The following is a 19,203-nucleotide window of genomic DNA, read 5'->3' on the forward strand; positions in this document are numbered from 1 at the left end:
TGACCCCTAAAAATACAATGAGCATCCCTATCAAGTTGACATGGTAAGAACCCCCCCCCCCCCCCCCCCCCCCGGAGCATAGGTGTAACTCAAATTGAGACAATATTGTATTCATTGTTCTGGTACGAGATCGCGACAGTTTGGGCTTTTTGATTCTATTCAAATTGAGACAAGTTACATTAGAATATCGAGCAGTTTTCATCAATGTAAATGTATTTTGGTGCTTCCTTTAGATAAGTCTATTTCCCTAAAAAACCTTTATACCATCATTGTCATTTTATTTTTATTTTTACATTTTCAATAAAATTTAGAGAATTGTTTGAACTTTGTGTGTGTTGTTGATCTTGAAAATATGTATACGCTCAAATTTCAATAGTCTGGATATTCTATAGCCCTCTCATTTGAATTCGAAAAAAAATGTTGTTGTTTACTTGGCACTTACGTAAATGAAATAATACATTTCAATAAAATTATATTGTTAATATGACTCACTTTGGGTGTTAAAATAGATTAACCCCTTAGTGATCAGCCCCATCTACTTTCATGGAGCACACCTTGAATCCCCCCCCCCCCCCTCCCCGACCTCAATATATGATGTTTTGTACCTTTCTTGCCCCAATCAGTGTTGTGATGTGGCATTAACAATAAAAACCAAGAGTCTTTATATATTTTATTATTATATCCAAAGTGGGCAGTAGAATCTTTGTCAAACATGTCACAACACAGTGCCCAAACAAAGTTGCAGATCTCAGGTATCCCAGTCAACCCTGCGCGCAGGGTTTAGTTTAATAAATGTGAACTTTAAAAGCACACTAGCATACACACATTGGCACCAGTCGGGCCAAGACGGGATGCTAGCACAGTCTATTACCCGTGCAGTTCGGCAACCATGGACAGCTGTTTCGTCCTTATTAGGACTCGTCAGCATGGCATAGCCGGTTTGCCTCAGTTAAACTTCATCGGCAAAAAAACTGCAGGGCGACTTCGACTCGAACGAAGTGCTTTAAACCACAGCTTAGATCCATGTGGGATCTAGAGCTGCGACCGGGCTAGCGTGATGCCAATTGTGCGGATCACGCATGCGACCTTTGCTAGTCTAAAACTCCGTCGGATAGCCAAACTATCCTTGCGAGTATGTATACATAAATGTGGACTTTAAAAGCACACTAGCATACGCACACATTGGCACCAGTCGGGCCAAGACGGGACGCTAGCACAGTCTATTACCCGTGCAGTTCGGCAACCATGGACAGCTGTTTCGTCCTTATTTTTGGGAAAAACACACTGACGCTTGAAGTACTTGCGAAAAAGAAGAGTTTGCAAGAAAAGGAGGGAGACCAAAAAAGTTAAAGCGAGGTGGTGGAAACACAAGAAAAGCGCAGCGACGGACCTCCTTTGTAGACTCTGTTGCGGCGTTACAAGATCAAATAGCCGATGTGACAAAAGAGATTGCAAGTCGACGGATTGACAATTTTTCAGAACGGTTTGAGTTGAACGAAGTCCGAAAAGACAACTTCTATTGTCCAATTTGCGGCAAGCTATTGGACAAACCGGTCGAGACAATCTGTACGCATAATGCTTGTGGCGCGTGCCTTACGCAAGCCCTTGCCGTAAACTCTTCGTGCCTGGTTTGTAGAACAAGCCTCAGTTCCGGGGACGACATCAAAAAGTTGGTCTGATAGAAAGTCAAAGTGCAAAGGATGCGGAAAGGAAGTACAATATCAGCATTGTGGGGAACATGAATGTCGACCAAGCGAAGGCAGCGCCCCCCAAACGTCGCCCAACAGCAGCCATCCCAGACAATCAGCGAGGCCCTAAAAGACCTGAGAGATGAGAAAATGAATAGGGAGGTCGCCGAACTGGGGACTGCAGTGGTGCGAGAACTTTTGAAGCGCTCATCTGATCAAACCGTCTCACTACCATGCCGCGGAAAGGTAAATACCCCCCCCCCCCCCCAAAAAAAAAACACATTAAATTTGACCATTTCTTCTTGTCAAAATAAGATTATTAGTGTTTTTGATCCACAGTCATTGGTGTTAAAACACACGCCAAATTCCCAAAAGCCAAATGACGAGGTTTCTGCCCGGCATTTGAGAAGAAGGGTCTCTCATTTACAGAAGGTCGGTGGGAGGCTAAGCGCGGGTGGGGAGAGGGACATCCATCACCTGCGACAAAAGGAGAAGAATGAGGGCGAGGTAGTTCTAAAGAAAGCCCTTGGCAAGGAACTCATCTTGCAGATTCCAGAGGGAGAGGCCTTGGCCATGAAAGCTGACCTCCGCCTACCTTGGTTTGCCCTTGGAAAGCTTAGGCGGTAGGTTTTTATTTATAAAAATCCTAATTAATCCTTTGTTAGTAACGAAATAATTGGTCGATATAGCAACAGATCCTAAAGTATTTGTTTCGCTACGACAGGTGGTTTAGTAACTGGGGCATTAAAATGGACAGCGAAAAAAAACAAAGATCACAAAAAGAAGAGCTAATTGGTGATGACGTTGTAGCCGAGTTTCTACCACTTAAGCACACTAAGCAGGGAAACAGGAATGCTCCACGAGTTTCTACCACTTGAGCACACTAAGAAGGGAAACAGGAATGCTCCACGAGTTTCTACCACTTGAGCACACTAAGAAGGGAAACAGGAATGCTCCACGAGTTTCTACCACTTGAGCACACTAAGAAGGGAAACAGGAATGCTCCACGAGTTTCTACCACTTGAGCACACTAAGAAGGAAACAGGAATGCTACACGAGTTTCTACCACTTGAGCACACTAAGAAGGGAAACAGGAATGCTCCACGAGTTTCTACCACTTGAGCACACTAATAAGGGAAACAGGAATGCTCCACGAGTTTCTACCACTTGAGCACACTAAGAAGGGAAACAGGAATGCTCCACGAGTTTCTACCACTTGAGCAAACTAAGAAGGGAAACAGGAATGCTCCACGAGTTTCTACCACTTGAGCACACTAATAAGGGAAACAGGAATGCTCCACGAGTTTCTACCACTTGAGCACACTAATAAGGGAAACAGGAATGCCCCACGAGTTTCTACCACTTGAGCACACTAAGAAGGGAAACAGGAATGCTCCACGAGTTTCTACCACTTGAGCACACTAAGAAGGGAAACAGGAATGCTCCACGAGTTTCTACCACTTGAGCACACTAATAAGGGAAACAGGAATGCTCCACGAGTTTCTACCACTTGAGCACACTAAGAAGGGAAACAGGAATGCTCCACGAGTTTCTACCACTTGAGCAAACTAAGAAGGGAAACAGGAATGCTCCACGAGTTTCTACCACTTGAGCACACTAATAAGGGAAACAGGAATGCTCCACGAGTTTCTACCACTTGAGCACACTAATAAGGGAAACAGGAATGCCCCACGAGTTTCTACCACTTGAGCACACTAAGAAGGGAAACAGGAATGCTCCACGAGTTTCTACCACTTGAGCACACTAAGAAGGGAAACAGGAATGCTCCACGAGTTTCTAACACTTGAGCACACTAAGAAGGAAAACAGGGATGTTACAGTGGTGAAGCAAACGGCATGTGCCTACGTGGAGGATCTTGGGAAAAAAATAACATCATATCTGGATGAAAGTGAAAAGTAAGATATATCTCTAAAATAAACATATTCCATTATCTTCCTATATGACCAAAATGTTTTAATTTATAAAAAAAAATTGAAAAAGTTACATTCATTATTAAAAACAGGGCCGGAGTGCTGACATGGCAGACTCGTAACCAGTCGCTATTTGCTGTTGCGCGGACATCCACAGGAATCCTGAAGCGAAGAAGGAAAAAATAACGACTGGCAGATGACAGATCAAAGATGGCGGACGAAATCGGCGAGCAAATGTTACGAATTTTCACAGACAAAGAAGGACCTATCCATACTGCATTTCTTGCCTGTAAAATTCCATGTGCACATGACAACTGCAGAAATAGCCTACTACAAGGATACAAGAAACAACCTCTGTGTGGTTTCTTCCGACTACAAAGAGCAGCTGAATTTGTTGGAAAAGTGGCAGTAAGTCATTAACTATGCAAAAATGGATTTCAATCAAAACAAATACAATAACATTACCCTGTTTTTAACTCTAGGGACAAAAATGTCGTCTTGTTTGCTTTTGGTGACTATGAGTATATCTGCCGTATGCTTGGAATATCTGGTGCAAGCGGTAAGAAAAGCCAATAAGCTGATTTATGATAGATAAACTAGTTTAGTGACCTGTGTTATTTATTAAAAAGGACGATACCCATGTGTCTGGTGCTTGATACACAACCAAGACATGCGGAAACCACCCGAGGAGCGTGACCCCATACAGCCCAGAACACCCGAGCACATGGAAGAACAGCTGCAGAATTTCCTTAACGAAGGAAATGGGGACCTGAAAAAGGCTAAAGACTACTTCAATGTCATCCACGAGCCTTTGTTGGACATCCCAAGTGATAGGGTGCAGATAACATTATTTGTCCAATCTCATTGTTCAAAGTAGAAAAATTGCATTTTGCTCACACCCTATACTTTTTTTATTTATTCACAGATATGTGTGCCTGGCCTACACATAAGCATTGGACTCTTTCTGAAGTTTTATAACCTTTTCATGACTGAATGCGAGAGCCTTGACATATTGATTGCTAAGCATAAGGCCAAGACATCTGGTAAGCCAACAGGTGACACAGATTTTGATCAATATGTTAAGACTCTGCATTCAGCTGAAAGACACCGTGAAAAGGCCAGGAAACTGAGGGAGCAGGCCAAGCAAGCACAGGAGCACATCACGTTCAAAATCACCAATGATGGCTTACAGTGTGACGAGGAATATGTTCACCCCTACCTCACTGGCCTGGTAAAGTTAGTAGGGAATCTCTCAAAAAGGGCAGAAAATTAGGTAGGTTTGAATATAATTTTTAGCTTGATTTATCCAAAATGAATTTGACGAGGCTATGCAGACAAAGGGAGTATGCATTCCTAAACACATGACTCCTGTTCATTCAATCAGATTAAATATTTTTCTTCCAGGAAAAGCTGGCAAATGCAACAGGAAAGATCCACCATGAGCTTCAGGCACTGCACCGTACGCACAGCCAAACAAAGCCGGCTACGAATCGCCTCAAAGCCATCATCCAAGATCACTACGTGATCGTTGCACCGGCAGGAACGCTATTCCTGAGAAGAAAAGCAATGAAGTTAGATAGAATTAAAGGCCGATATCATTGTAATATATTTGTATAAGTACTTATAGCTCTCGGTTGAATCAGGCAGACTCCATTATTTTAGCAAACGAAATACGAAAACATAATATTCATACTAATTATTGTAGAAGCTTGCAAATTATATAAGTTACTTAATCTTATATCGTTGAGGTTTATCCGAAACCATAGCATATGATAGTAAGCGACTAACTTTATGTAGATAGATAGATAGATAGATAGATAGATAGATAGATAGATAGATAGATAATGTGATTAACCCTATTGCAGCGAAAGCTGAATTACAGGGCAGCCAGTATATATATAATACATCCTTACATTTACATAACTTGTTGATAACGATAAGTACAGAAATTGTTGAGCCTATTCGTACGGCCGCAGATGGGGACAACAGACGCCGTACCGGACCGTAAACCATACCCATGGTGCGTTGCTACAGGAATAGGAATTAAGCGTTTAAGGGGGCCTCCGCGTTTGTAAAACCAATTTTAAAGCCACAATCAATAAAAACAGCTGAAGCCTCTAATGGCGGTGCGATACACAACCAACAAAACATGCCAAGACGGAAAAGATCGTAGAATGTTTAATAATCATTCGCGGCACGAACTTACCTCGTGATTCCATTCATGAGAGCTAATACTTCGACCAGTTACCCTCACATTTCCTTGGAAAACTCCGACAAGACAGCAAAATGAAGCCATTCCTAGCTAAATGGGTAATATTTTTTATCGAGGGGGAATTCGATTGCCATCATTATAGGTCTATTTTCTCGAGAATTTTAGCAAAAGACCGCTTACGTACTGTTCGCGGGCGACTAAATGTCCTCACCGACGATGGCGTGGGGGTTGGGGGGGGGGGGGTGGTTGTACCGAGAACCCAGCCCGTGCCCCCGCCCAACCTTAGACGCACACGCACCCTTTCACTTTGTGAACTCTATCAACTTTCAGACTATTTAGCCTGTGTGGCGGCACTCAAGGGGAGAAGAAAGGTGTTAGTGGGCGAGAGAAAAAAAATCGGAGCGTTCCTCCCTGGCCTCTTCGATTTTTTTCTCTCTCGTCCACGGACCCCTTCCTCCCCTCTAGCGCCGCTATATTGCTCTGACGTCACGTGCTTCTAAGAATTGAGGGGGGGCGGCCTCTCGAGCGCGAAGCCGATCATCTCTTCCACGGAAGAAACCAAAACATGGAGTAAAATACAGTTTGATTTCGTATGTAATGGAGGAAAAACACCGACAAATACTTAAGAAGAACTTTGTAGTGTTAAGACGTGAATTGCCGACAAAGCAAGTTGCAGCTTGTTTGTTTTCTCGGTCAATTTTGGACGAAGAAGATATAAATCTCATTTCAGCATGCAGAACTCCCGAAGAGAAAGCAGAAACTTTGCTAGATGTCCTACCTCGCAAAGGACCTAAAGCTTTTCAGGAATTCTATGAAGCCCTCAACAAGTGCTGCTCACATTTGGCTGATCTCATTTCACCCATGCTTTCCGGTAAGTTTGTATATAAAGAAACGTGTAAGTATACAAAGCTCCCCGCTTGATTGCCTAGGCGGTCATTGTTGTTCTTTCTATGCCTGAGGTTTTACCGATTTTTCGTTGCTCTTTTATGTGTTAGTTTTATCAGTAACTGACAGTAAAACTCTATTGCATTAATCTTTAGCTGAGTTTACCTCGGGGAATCGACGTGTGAATATAATTTTCTTTTCGTACACAAAACAAAGTTGTAAGTACGACTGAATCCACCATGTTGATAAGAATGAAGTCGTTGAATTAATGCGTCGCGTTTTAATGTCATTAATGTCTTGCACAGTTTATGATTTTCGTTTGATAAAACCTGACGTGATATTTCTACGTTGATATAGAAGTAATTAATAATAAAGCAAATCGCATGCTTCAGACTTTGCCATCACACGACTTCTAACTGGGGCTTTCCCTAATTCCGAACTAAGTTAGTCCCTGGGGTTGTAGTATTATTCCCATATCCGGCTGTTCTTATAAGAGAAAATTGAATTAAAATTACTTTAGGGGTTTAAAATAGATTATTTTGTAATGGACTTTTGAATAAACGTTCTCGCAAAAATTACGAATTGGCATTCTGAGCAATTACTATTTCACACCACTTTTTATCTTAGTCAAACAAATCCCTAATTAATCAATGCTCTCAGTTAATGTGGCCTAGATCATATGTCAAATTGAGTTGTGATTTCAATCCACAGGTGATTGGTTATTTCAATAAGTTGGGTATTTTTCAAGATGTTTTTGGGTGGTCAATTGTTGCTGGAAAATACATGCTATTATTTTTGGCTTTTCTGGCGGTTACTACTACCCCGGCACTACAGACCTTATACACCATATTGGGAGCAAATATAATTATAAATCACATTTAAATAGGTGTCATGACATCATTTTGTCAATTAACTGCAGATAAGTAAACAAACAGGCAGACATTTTGTACTTTAAATGTGAATCGATAGGTGATAGTAATTATATTTCCTCCCAAAATATTTATTTATTGCATTTTGTGAACAGGAAATTGTTGAGTATCTGTGACATATCTAATAACAGAAACCTTTTGTTCATCTTAATTTTCAGATGGGTCATTGCTTGGAAAAGGCAACTACCAAGCTGCCTCTCTTCCAGAGGAAATCCCTAATTTTGTTGGCCGTGATGATCTAGTTAAAAAGATTGTCAAGCTCAAGGAAGAAAAATGGAAGTTAATACTTCTAGTGGCCCCGCCCTTCAATGGCAAGTCAAGCACGGTAATCATGAGCGGGCACATGCTTCAGAAGAAAGGTTATCCTGTCCTTTACTTTCATCTCAATGCTGCATCCTGTCTTTATGAAGCTGCTATTATGATTCTGTCCTCTCTTGGTCAAACCATCACTGACAAACCAGTACATCAAGTAAAACAGTTATTGAAATCCCTTGATGAAGGGACCACTGTTATTTTTGACAATACAGAGGAGCTACAAGGAGAAATAGAAGAGAAAGCATTCTTAGGATTTCTGAAATATCTTGGACAGTATACTAAAGTTTGTACTATAGTAGCAACTAGAAAACCTGTCCACAATATGCCGGTCTTATTCCCATTTAAAGCTATATCAAAACCACTAAAGCCGCTCGAGAAGCATGATGCAGTTCAACTACTACATGCACTAGAACCCAGGCTTGATCCCTTACAAGCTGACAGCCTTTATAAATGCTGTCAGGGGGTTCCCTGGCTTCTGAAATTCATTGCATCTCTTCTGAAGAATAGTGATTTAGCAGCTGTAGAGCCTTTGATAAGAGAGTTGAGGACAAATCCAGAAGTTCTACAAGAAGATAATAGTCCAGATTTGAAGCAGTACTTCTCATACTTGAAGATCTTTATGAATCACTTACCAAGAGATCTGAAAGAGGCCTTGATCAGGTTTGCAGTATTTCCTAGTAGTTTTACATCACAGAATGCTCGATTCCTTTTCAAAGAAAATACAACAGACTTGGGCTACACTGCCCTTCTTTCAAGACTTGTGGACTACTCTCTGTTGAGTCTTGACACACAGAGATCAGTCTACGAATTGCACCCACAGGTACAGGCTTACTGCAGGACTCATAACGGTGATGCAGATGTATCTTATTGCTACTCTATGGCAAATACCTTGTTCATACAACATTTCCTGAGGCTTCTTCAAGATCTCCACATTCAGTTCATCAGTGAAGAGAGCAAACTAGCCATGGACTGTTACTCAGAGAATAAACTAAACATCGACTATGCCCTGAAGCTCTCAGCCACTCACCAATACCTGCGCCACTTTGGGATCGATATATCTACCGAGGTGGTGAACTTTCTTGCAAAGGTCCTTAATATTAAGGAGTTTGAGAAAATTTATTGGGCTTTTGAAAACACTGCATGCTCTTTGAAGGATTTCCAGAGGCAAAGTGATTGCCTTACTTCGATTGGATTCAAACTTGTTTGTTATCATGGTAAGAGGAACTGCAGAGAGGCTCTAAAAGAATTGTCTAAAGCTGAGGCACTGCAGGCATTGCTTTGTGAGAGGGTCGGCAGGGAAGAGGTAGCACATTGCAAGAGCAAACTTGGCCTGTGTCTGGCATGGAGTGGTGATGTGGAAAAAGGGATCAGAATGATTGCACATGGGATCCAGATGCGGAAGAGAGTTTATCAAGCACAACCCGGAAACATCCAACAAATGCTGATAGGAGGTGGCTTCTGTGACCTTGCTAGTGAGTGTTCCTCGGGAGCGTATCTTATTTATTTATTATATTTTTTTCTTGGGGGGGGGGGGGGGTGGGGTAATTAAAACCTCATACTTGACATCCCAGCATAGCTAAGGGAGGGTTCTAAGGAGGGACATTTTCATTTACTTTTTATTGGGGGTGGGGGGTGGGGTAAGCAATGAACACTAATGTTCCAAAGAAGGAAAGAAAATCAGGGATAACAACCTAATGTACTAACTTCCACCAGCTATACTGATGCGGAAGGCACAACAGAGCTAGGGTCCACAACAAGTGCCCCCTTGTGTGTGTTGTTAGTAAGCACTGTCACTAAAGGTGGTCACTGCCACAGGGTTTAATGCGTCCCAGGTGGTTCTTTTATATCCCTTTGATATTCAAGTTAGTGTAGTGCAGCTTGAACGGATGGGGTGTCCAGTTTAGTGTCCTTATTCAAGATGGCTGGAAACACAGGAGAAATAAGTCCCTAGTGACACAAATCAAGGAATGAACAGGGAACAATGTCCAGTCAGTGCCAGGATTAGCCTGTGTACAGCCGCTAAACTATTCCATTGCTGAGTAAGTTTAGCGGCTGTACACAGGCTTAGCCAGGATTCAAACCTGGGCAACAGCAGAGCCAATGCTGTGCTACTGGTACTTTCAAATCAGTAATGCATACCGTACCATCATACCTCATACTTCTCAGCCCAAAATCAGATGGGGACAGGTTACATCCCTGCACCTCTGAACTTTGGATTGCGTTTATTGAATTGAATGTTTGGTTTAGTGGAAATGTAATGATCAATATTATTATTTGTTTCCATTCTTTTACCCCCTCCCTTCCCTCATTGTTTCAAGATGTGAAACTCTATGTTTATCTCTCAGTGGCCCTGAGCAGTGCTGGTCGCCACAAGTCTGCTGCAACAATCTGGTCCAGCAAATGCCTTCCAATATACAGCAGCATTATGGGTGAACACCCATTCACAGCGACATTACTCCAATACATCGGTGATGCATACCATCAACTTAAAGAGGGTGACCTGGCTATTGACTACAAGCGCAAGTCCCTGGCAATGAGAAGAAAGCTATTGGGTGTTAATCACCCGGACACTGCTCGCTCACATGCCTGCCTGGCACTGACACTCAGCGCCATCCAGCAGGATAAAGAGGCCCTGGATCATCTTCGCGCCTCGATGCAGATACAGATTAAAGTATTAGCATCCCCCGAGGACATCTCCTTATCGCAGCAGGAAATATGGAAAGTCAGTCAAAACATGAGACAGGAGCTATGTGTCGGGTTTCAGGAGTGCAGCCTTGGCAACTGTGATGGTTCTAGCAACCGTAACACACTCCATGTGAAGCATGCCAATCAGAGGCTTGGCAGCCATGGCAACCATTCTTGTAACTGTTGCCATGGTGACCATTGTCATACTTCTTATGAAAGGACTCCATCTTTATAGATATTTTATGGTTATTGGTACTGAACACCTTGTGCTTTATATGTTACTCTTAAGTGCTTATGGTTATGATACAAGTTTGTTTGCCAGGGGCGGATTTAGGGATGAGCCAAACGGGCCCCACCCTCCTATTTTCAGATATTTGGTTTAAAAATAACAAAAAATATAAGGAAATACAAAGAAGAACATTGAACCCTGCTCCCCTTTCCTGAAACCTTGCTTGCCCCCCACCCCCCCCCCCCCCCCCTTTTGAACTCCTGGACCCGCCCCTGTTCAAAGTACACAGAATAGTATGCTCATACATAATGTTCCTGCTGTGCCAAATCGAATTTTTTTAATTGAGCTACACCAGTCATGCTGCATGGCAAAAGCACAACATAAATTCGAATGTCGAGCTGTTGATGTGCCGAAGCAAAATACCATTTGTTTTATTTTGCGCAATGGAAACTTCACATCGAGTCAACCTATTGAGCGTGACTCATTCAACTCCTACATATAGACATATTTGGCATGGCAGGAGCGCAACATATGAATTGGGTCTTATATATAAGCAAAATATATATTATCAAAAAAATTTTATCTTATTTTTTGTATTGCAAATGACAAGACCCTAACCGCTACGAAAATTATTTGCACCCAAATGTTTGTATGTCAAGCAGTGGAAACATAAAAGTCATTTATTGGTTTAGACAGTTGAAAGACTGTGCTATCCCCAAAGCACAAATAGATTATAGTTTCTTGACAATTGCAATACAAGTGATTTGACGGTAAATTTTCCAGTTTTTTTTATGAACTGATGTTACTTACATAATTTTAAAAAAATGTATTGTGTCGAGCTTTTTCCAAGCTTTGCTCATAGAGCTACAATATTGTTTAAATAAGTAATTTTAAAAGTAGTTAGATTGCATATTTTAGTTGCAGGACAGTTAGAGAAAGAAAGGAAAAAACACGTCGAAACATGTATCATCAGAGCTGTGTCTACCGCACCTATTGCAAAGTGCTAAGGCAAAGTCCAAGTGGAGATGTGGATCCTGCTTTTTTAGGCTGATATTCAGAGTATAAAAACTTTACTTCGTAAAGATTTTGGAATGAACAGACACAATGAAAGCAATAAAAAACCCATATCCCTACCCCCGTAGATCCGCTACTGCACACTTGTGTGTGAGACGCGCCATCCGTTCCCTTTCTTAACATATAAGCTGTTTTTAAAAAGTCATTAAACTGCTCGTTGATCGAGTTTGCAGATTCTTAGCTAGCTATGGACATACGAGGTTTCAGTTCTGTTTTGTGGAATTGGCATCTAGAACAGAGAGGTGTCATCAATAAGTATATTTTGCTTCTACCCAAACTGCCTTTCATTGTGGGCGCGTAGGGTTCAGCGACCGACAACCCATATTGAAATAGTAGTTGATTCCTCTACAACATACCAAAAATCCTAAAACATCCCGAGTTTTTTTTTAAAACGTGATGTATTCCGGTAAAGTCACGACACAGTCATTTTTAAGAAAACAAATGGGGACACCGGACTCCACACGTTTGATTCCGCGAGCGCTCTTTTTTGCCGTGGTCGGGTTCAAACGCGACGTGAAAAGCATGAAATAACAACGTTGAACGCCGAATACGTGGGTCACATCACTTTGCAATCGAAAGTCAACTTCGACTTACATAGACCCCATAGAACGCCCGTGGGAAGTCGATCCCATAGAACGCCCGTGGGGAGTTGACCCCATAGAACGCCCGTGGGCAGTCGATCCCAAAGAATGCCCGTGTGTAGTTGGCCCATAGAACGCCCGTGGGTAGTTGACCCCATAGAATGCCCGTGGGAAGTCGATCCCAAACAATGCCCGTGGGAAGTCGATCCCATAGAATGCCCGTGGGTAGTTGACCGCGTTGCATAGAACGCCCGTGAGAAGTTGAGCCCATAAAACGCCCGTGGGAAGTCGATCCCATAGAACGCCCGTGGGTAGTTGACCCCATAGAACGCCCGTGGGCAGTCGATCCCAAAGAATGCCCGTGTGTATTTGGCCCATAGAACGCCCGTGGGTAGTTGACCCCATAGAATGCCCGTGGGAAGTCGATCCCAAACAATGCCCGTGGGAAGTCGATCCCATAGAATGCCCGTGGGTAGTTGACCGCGTTGCATAGAACGCCCGTGAGAAGTTGAGCCCATAAAACGCCCGTGGGAAGTCGATCCCATAGAACGCCCGTGGGTAGTTGACCCCATAGAACGCCCGTGGGCAGTCGATCCCAAAGAATGCCCGTGTGTATTTGGCCCATAGAACGCCCGTGGGTAGTAGGCCCCATAGAATGCCCGTGAGTAGTAGGCCCCATAGAACGCCCGTGAGTAGTAGGCCAGATAGAATGCCCACTTTATTTGAAAAAAAATTTTTTCGCGCCATAAACAACCGCGCGCCTCTGAATTGGCGTACGCAAATCACGCATAATTATCTCAGTTACGATTTGTACAGTCACAAATAAACTTCCCTTGCGTAAAGACAATAAATACTTCCGTGATTTCTCGCATTTTGACAATGACTTGTTTAAAAGCGATCTTGGGTTAATTGGTTTTCAACAATTTGTAACTGACGATGTTAATGATAGTATTAATAAAGTAATCAGTGCGCTGCAATCTCTAACGGATAAACATGCACCGTTACGTAAACGAACCAATAAACAAATTAAACAGCAAGCAAAACCATGGCTTACTAAGGCAGTACTTAATTCGATAAAACAAAGGCAAAAACTTTTCATAACGCACTTTCTCAGTAACGATTCGAGTAAAGTTAGATTTTATAAAAACTACAACAACAAATTAAATCGTGTAAAAGAGGCTGCCAAAAAAGTGTACTTTGAGAATCAATTTAAATTGAATAGTGGCAACCTCAAAACAACTTGGAAATTAATAGGTTTACTGATAAACCGGAAAAATAGTACCAGTCTACCGCCAATTGCGAAATTAATCTATAACAACAAGTGTTATACTGACAAAGCCAGTATTGCACACCACTTAAATACGCATTTAATTAATGTAGGTCAAGACCTCGCGAACAAGATTCCACATAGTACCCAACAGCCAAAACAGTACATAAAACGTACTTTTCGTGATAGCTTTAGTTTTCGCGCCATTCTTGTCCACGAAGTGTACGACTTGCTATATGGATTGGACCTTAAAGTATCGTCAATTGGCGTACCAAGGCGCTGTATTAAACTTGCGTCTAGTCACATTAGTGACAGTTTAACCACCATACTTAATCAATTATTGCAGCAGGGTGTGGTACCTGATATACTCAAAATATCTAAAATCACCCCTGTGGACAAGGGTGGTGAAATCACGGATCCGTTTAATTTTCGACCAATTTCAACTCTGTCAACTTTCACTCAAGTACTTGAGAAGCTTGTTTATCAACAAATCATTAACTATGTAGAAAAACAGAACATACTTTACGAATGTCAATTGGGATTTCGGAAAGGTTACTCAACTTCATTGGCTATAACCGAAATAATAAACACTCTTAGAAAAGCGATCGACAATAATATGTATACCTGTGGTGTATTTTTAGATTTCTCGAAGGCTTTCGATACAGTTAACCATGGCATTTTACTAGATAAATTAGAGGCCTATGGGATAAGGGGATTGACACTCAAGTGGTTTACTAATTACCTTACAGACAGAAAACAATATGTTGACTTGGGTGGGGCCAGGTCTTCTGAGCTGACAATGCTTTGTGGTATTCCTCAAGGAAGTACACTAGGTCCGCTTCTATTCCTAATCTACATAAACGATCTGCCACATTCCTCTGACAAGCTAAGTTTCAAAATATTCGCAGATGACACCAATGTTTTCGCCTCTTCCAGCGATCTTATAGCACTAGAGAATTTGATGAATACGGAGCTTGCCAAGGTGGAAAACAGGTGCCACGTTAATAAGGTTTCTATAAATATGACAAAAACAAATTACATGATAATCAAATCATCGAGAAAAAAAAGATACTCCTATTAATATTCGATTTAGAAATTCAGATGGATCTGATCAATTGTTGGAACGTAAGAAGTACATTAAATACCTAGGAGTAATGATAGACGAGCATCTTACATGGAAAAATCACATTTCTTTTATTCGCTCCCGCATTTCCAGAAACATAGGAATAATATCTAAATTAAGGCACTATCTTTCTATCCAACAATTGAAGCAAATCTATTATAATCTGGTCTATCCACATATTTCATATGGCATATTAGCATGGGGTAGCACTTTCAAAACGAACTTGAAAAGTTTGCAAACAAAACAAAATCATTTTGTCAGATTAATTTTTTTGCCCGCACTTATGGGAAAGACACTGCAAGTGCCAAACCATTGCTAAACTTACTAGATATTCTGACTGTAGATAATGTTTTCAAATTACATGCCCTAAAATTCATACACTCGTGGCACAAAAGTCTTCTTCCTGATATTTTTTATTACACTTTTCAATATGCCAGCAGCTTACATAGTTACAACACTAGGTACGCAGCAAATCAAAATCTATACAAACCCAAAATACAAACAAATATAGGTAAGCAATCAATTTCTTTTGTCGGTTCTGATATTTGGAGAGATCTTCCATTTTCTCTCAAGGACTCAGGCACCTTTTCTTTTCCAAAACTCGCCAAACATCATCTACTGTCTGTGCAATGTCAATCTAGCCTATAAACTTTGTAAATATCGTTTTTTTCTCTAATAATTTCCATAGTAACTTGATGATAAGATTAGCTTCCTTCCTAGGGTGGGTGGGGATTGGTGGGGGGGGGGGGGGGGCAGTAATTTATTCTTTTTTTTTCTCTCTCTCTCTTTTTTCTGCTCAAAACTGATTTTTTATGGATAAGGGAAGCTGACTCGATAACTGACTAGTTTATTTAGCTTCCCTGCTCGAACTTGTTCTTATTTATTTTACTTGCAACAAATTATAGATCTCTATCCTTTAGTATATACCTATGTAAAAAAACAGAATTATGACCAAAAAAAAAATAAAGATGATGATGATGATGTGACGTCACGGACATGGTGCCTCGACCGTGCGCCCAGCCGTCAGTGAAGGAGCAGAGCGCGACGAAACCACGGCTGGAAACCGAGACTAATAGACCGCAGTGCCCCACAGACCACAATTCTGATTAAGTATATGAGGATCTAAGCTAGTGTTCCACAGGTAGCAACTTGAACTTCAGCAGGTCTGTCAGAGTCTAGAGTTAGTGTCCCCCAGATAGTACTTGAGCCTCAGTGGGTCTATGAGAGTCTAGTTAGTGTCCCCCAGATAGTACTTGAACCTCAGTGGGTCTATGAGAGTCTAGTTAGTGTCCCCCAGATAGTACTTGAACCTCAGTGGGTCAATGACAGTCTAGTTAGTGTCCCCCATATAGTACTTGAACCTCAGTGGGTCTATGAGAGTTTAGTTAGTGTCCCCCAGTCTAGTTAAACTAAACTAAGTTAGTGTCCCCCAGGTAGTACTTGAACCTCAGTGGGTCTATGAGAGTCTAGTTAGTGTCCCCCAAATAGTACTTGAACCTCAGTGGGTCTATGAGAGTTTAGTTAATGTCCCCCAGATAGTACTTGCACCTCAGTGGGTCTATGAGAGTCTAGTTAGTTAATGTCCCCCATATAGTACTTGAACCTCAGTGGGTCTATGAGAATCTAGTTAGTGTCCCCCATATAGTACTTGAACCTCAGTGGGTCTATGACAGTCTAGTTAGTGCCCCCCATATAGTACTTGCACCTCAGTGGGTCTATGAGAGTCTAGTTAGTGTCCTCCAGGTAGTACTTGAACCTCAGTGGGTCTATGAGAGTCTAGTTAGTGTCCCCCAAATAGTACTTGAACCTCAGTGGGTCTATGAGAGTTTAGTTAGTGTCCCCCAGGTAGTACTTGCACCTCAGTGGGTCTATGAGAGTCTAGTTAGTGTCCCCCAGGTAGTACTTGCACCTCAGTGGGTCTATGAGAGTCTAGTTAGTGTCCCCCATATAGTACTTGCACCTCAGTGGGTCTATGAGAGTCTAGAGCACGGTATGGAGTTTAGTGCATCTAAGTGCAAAGTGGTGCACATGTCAAAGAAGCGTTCTACCAAGCGTCCTCCGTACCCTTACCAACTATGCGGTCGCACCCTGGATCCAGTAGCGCAGGTGACTGACCTCGGCGTTACAATTACTAACGATCTGTCTTGGGGTCCTCACATCGAGCCTATGTGCGCAAAAGCAAACAGGGTGCTTGGACTAGTGAAGCGGGTCTGTTCTGACATCCTCGACCCAACTACAAGACAGCTGCTGTACTGCACCCTTGTTAGGCCCCACCTGGAGTATGCTTCTTGCATTTGGTCGCCTTCGACAGGCAAGCACAAAGCTCTGATTGAGAACGTCCAGCGTCGAGCATCCAAGTTTATTTTGAACTATCCCGCCGATGTTTCATACACAGAAAGGCTGAAAACTCTTAAGCTCCTCCCATTAGAATATCGAAGAGACATAACCGATCTAGTTCTGTTATTTAAAATAAAAAATGGTGACGTGAGCATTAGTTTAGCTAGCCTTCTCTCTCCAGCCACGTCCGGATACAATACTTGAAATTACCATCCTAACAATTACCGCCTTTTTTTCCACTCACAACCAAAATTATTACAGGAATTCGTATTTCCCTAGAACTGTCAAACTTTGGAATAGCCTTCCTTCACTTATGAAATCTTGCACTACGCTTTCGTCTTTCAGGTATCAGCTGACAACTCACTATTTAGAGAAACTTGCCTTTTACCAACCTCCATAATTTCATAGATCTTAAATTTATGTAATTCAAATTTTATTTTCGTTTTAGAATTCTTATTGTTCGTAATTTGTTGGGAAAGAATTTCAATTGGGGCTTACGCCCTGTTTTCTTCTCCCGTCACATTGTTTCTTATTTTCTTTATATTTTTTATTTCCTATTGTAAACCGTAGTATTTTTGTGTGTGTGACAAAGCCAATAAACTAAACTAAGTTAGTGTCCCCCAGGTAGTACTTGAACCTCAGTGGGTCTATGAGAGTCTAGTTAGTGTCCCCCAAATAGTACTTGAACCTCAGTGGGTCTATGAGAGTTTAGTTAATGTCCCCCAGATAGTACTTGCACCTCAGTGGGTCTATGAGAGTCTAGTTAGTGTCCCCCAGATAGTACTTGAACCTCAGTGGGTCTATGAGAGTCTAGTTAGTGTCCCCCAGGTAGTACTTGCACCTCAGTGGGTCTATGCGAGTCTAGTTAGTGTCCCCCAAATAGTACTTGCACCTCAGTGGGTCTATGAGAGTCTAGTTAGTGTCCCCCATATAGTACTTGCACCTCAGTGGGTCTATGAGAGTCTAGTTAGTGTCCCCCATATAGTACTTGCACCTCAGCAGGTTTGTGGGGGTCTAGAGTTAGTGTTCCACAGTTAGCCAATTGCACCTCAGTAAATCCATAAATGTTAAGCGTTCATGTTCGGCAGCTGCTTCTTCTTCAGTGGTTGATGAATGAAAAGAGTTGCTGTGCGACGCCAGAGTCCATGCATTCCATCAGGGCGTGGAAATGAGCCTCACCATGCACCGCCTGGCTCTCATGCACCTTGTCACGCACAAACTGCCACATGGGAATGCGGTGAACTGGATCGCACATGCTCAGTTGCTAGAAAAGAGGAAATAAGTTATATAAATGTCCTTAACATTTAAAATAAAAAAATTTAAAACGTATAGTTTTAAATTCCACTGTGACTGCCTAACAAACACACAAAAAGACGCATAAATACATTGTCATTGCATATAACAAATGTCGATTGGCAAATGGAAGTTCTACGAGCGAAAGGTATCATACGTCTCATTTTATTATTGGTGCGCTGGTGCACTAGATACCGGCTCAAACACGCTAAAAAAAGTTACCGCCCTACAGTCTATTTCTCAAGAGGCATTACAACTTAACAGAGGAACAGTCACGTAAGCGAAATGTGGGCAATAGTTTCGTTGTAAGCAAACCTATATACCCCGCTGTGTTATTAGAGATCAAATTCAGGTGTAAATGTCACTTCAAAATTCGAAAAACAAAACACTAAAAATAATGATATTTCCTTTTTTTATATATGTTTGTTTGAATCGAACAAATGATTGTCAAATCACATTCATAAATGTCACATTGATGAACAGTATTGTCTGAAAAGGCTTGTTGATTGTCGCTGTTTATGTAATAGCACTAATGAATTTTCTATTTCGCATAACTGATTGTCATTAAACGATACTGATTGTCCAAACGTGCAATTGAATATTCATTGCGCGCAAAAGAATGTTCTTTCCAATCGAATTGAATTTCCAAGTGCG

General features: G+C 41.8%; 3 protein-coding genes and 1 long non-coding RNA gene across 6 annotated transcripts in view; 2 read left to right on the forward strand and 2 right to left on the reverse strand.

Annotated features, from left to right (window-relative positions):
• Positions 1–3,789: 3,789 nt before the first annotated feature.
• LOC5501787 lies at positions 3,790–5,740 on the forward strand. Its single transcript, XM_032370095.2, has 5 exons — positions 3,790–4,027; positions 4,102–4,178; positions 4,249–4,454; positions 4,545–4,892; positions 5,024–5,740. The coding sequence occupies exons 1-4, from the start codon at positions 3,816–3,818 to the stop codon at positions 4,890–4,892; spliced, it is 843 nt and encodes a 280-aa protein (XP_032225986.2). The 5' UTR covers positions 3,790–3,815; the 3' UTR covers positions 5,024–5,740.
• Positions 4,513–6,002, reverse strand: LOC116609001. The gene is made up of 2 exons (XR_004292822.2): positions 5,826–6,002; positions 4,513–5,170 (listed from the first exon to the last, which is right to left on the reverse strand). It is a non-coding gene; the product is annotated as an uncharacterized LOC116609001 (long non-coding RNA).
• A 279-nt stretch (positions 6,003–6,281) lies between these two features.
• On the forward strand, positions 6,282–12,114 carry LOC116608999. 2 transcript variants are annotated; one of them, XM_032370093.2, is made up of 3 exons: positions 6,282–6,702; positions 7,804–9,432; positions 10,306–12,114. In XM_032370093.2, the coding sequence occupies exons 1-3, from the start codon at positions 6,429–6,431 to the stop codon at positions 10,878–10,880; spliced, it is 2,478 nt and encodes an 825-aa protein (XP_032225984.2). In that variant the 5' UTR covers positions 6,282–6,428; the 3' UTR covers positions 10,881–12,114. The 2 variants fall into 2 exon arrangements, with proteins under 2 accessions (XP_032225984.2, XP_048583925.1); XM_048727968.1 differs by lacking the exon at positions 6,282–6,702 and adding an exon at positions 7,306–7,427.
• A 5,558-nt stretch (positions 12,115–17,672) lies between these two features.
• LOC5501789 (importin-11) overlaps positions 17,673–19,203 on the reverse strand; it is a 31,584-nt gene continuing 30,053 nt past the window's right edge. For both annotated transcript variants that reach the window (XM_048727967.1, XM_048727965.1), the window contains exon 36: positions 17,673–18,520. In XM_048727967.1, the coding sequence (XP_048583924.1) occupies positions 18,356–18,520 (165 nt within the window). In that variant the 3' untranslated portion in view covers positions 17,673–18,355. The remainder of the gene's footprint in view (positions 18,521–19,203) is intronic.

The sequence above is a fragment of the Nematostella vectensis genome, chromosome 5 (genome assembly GCF_932526225.1).
Source record: "Nematostella vectensis chromosome 5, jaNemVect1.1, whole genome shotgun sequence".
In the NCBI taxonomy this organism is placed as follows: domain Eukaryota; kingdom Metazoa; phylum Cnidaria; class Anthozoa; order Actiniaria; family Edwardsiidae; genus Nematostella; species Nematostella vectensis.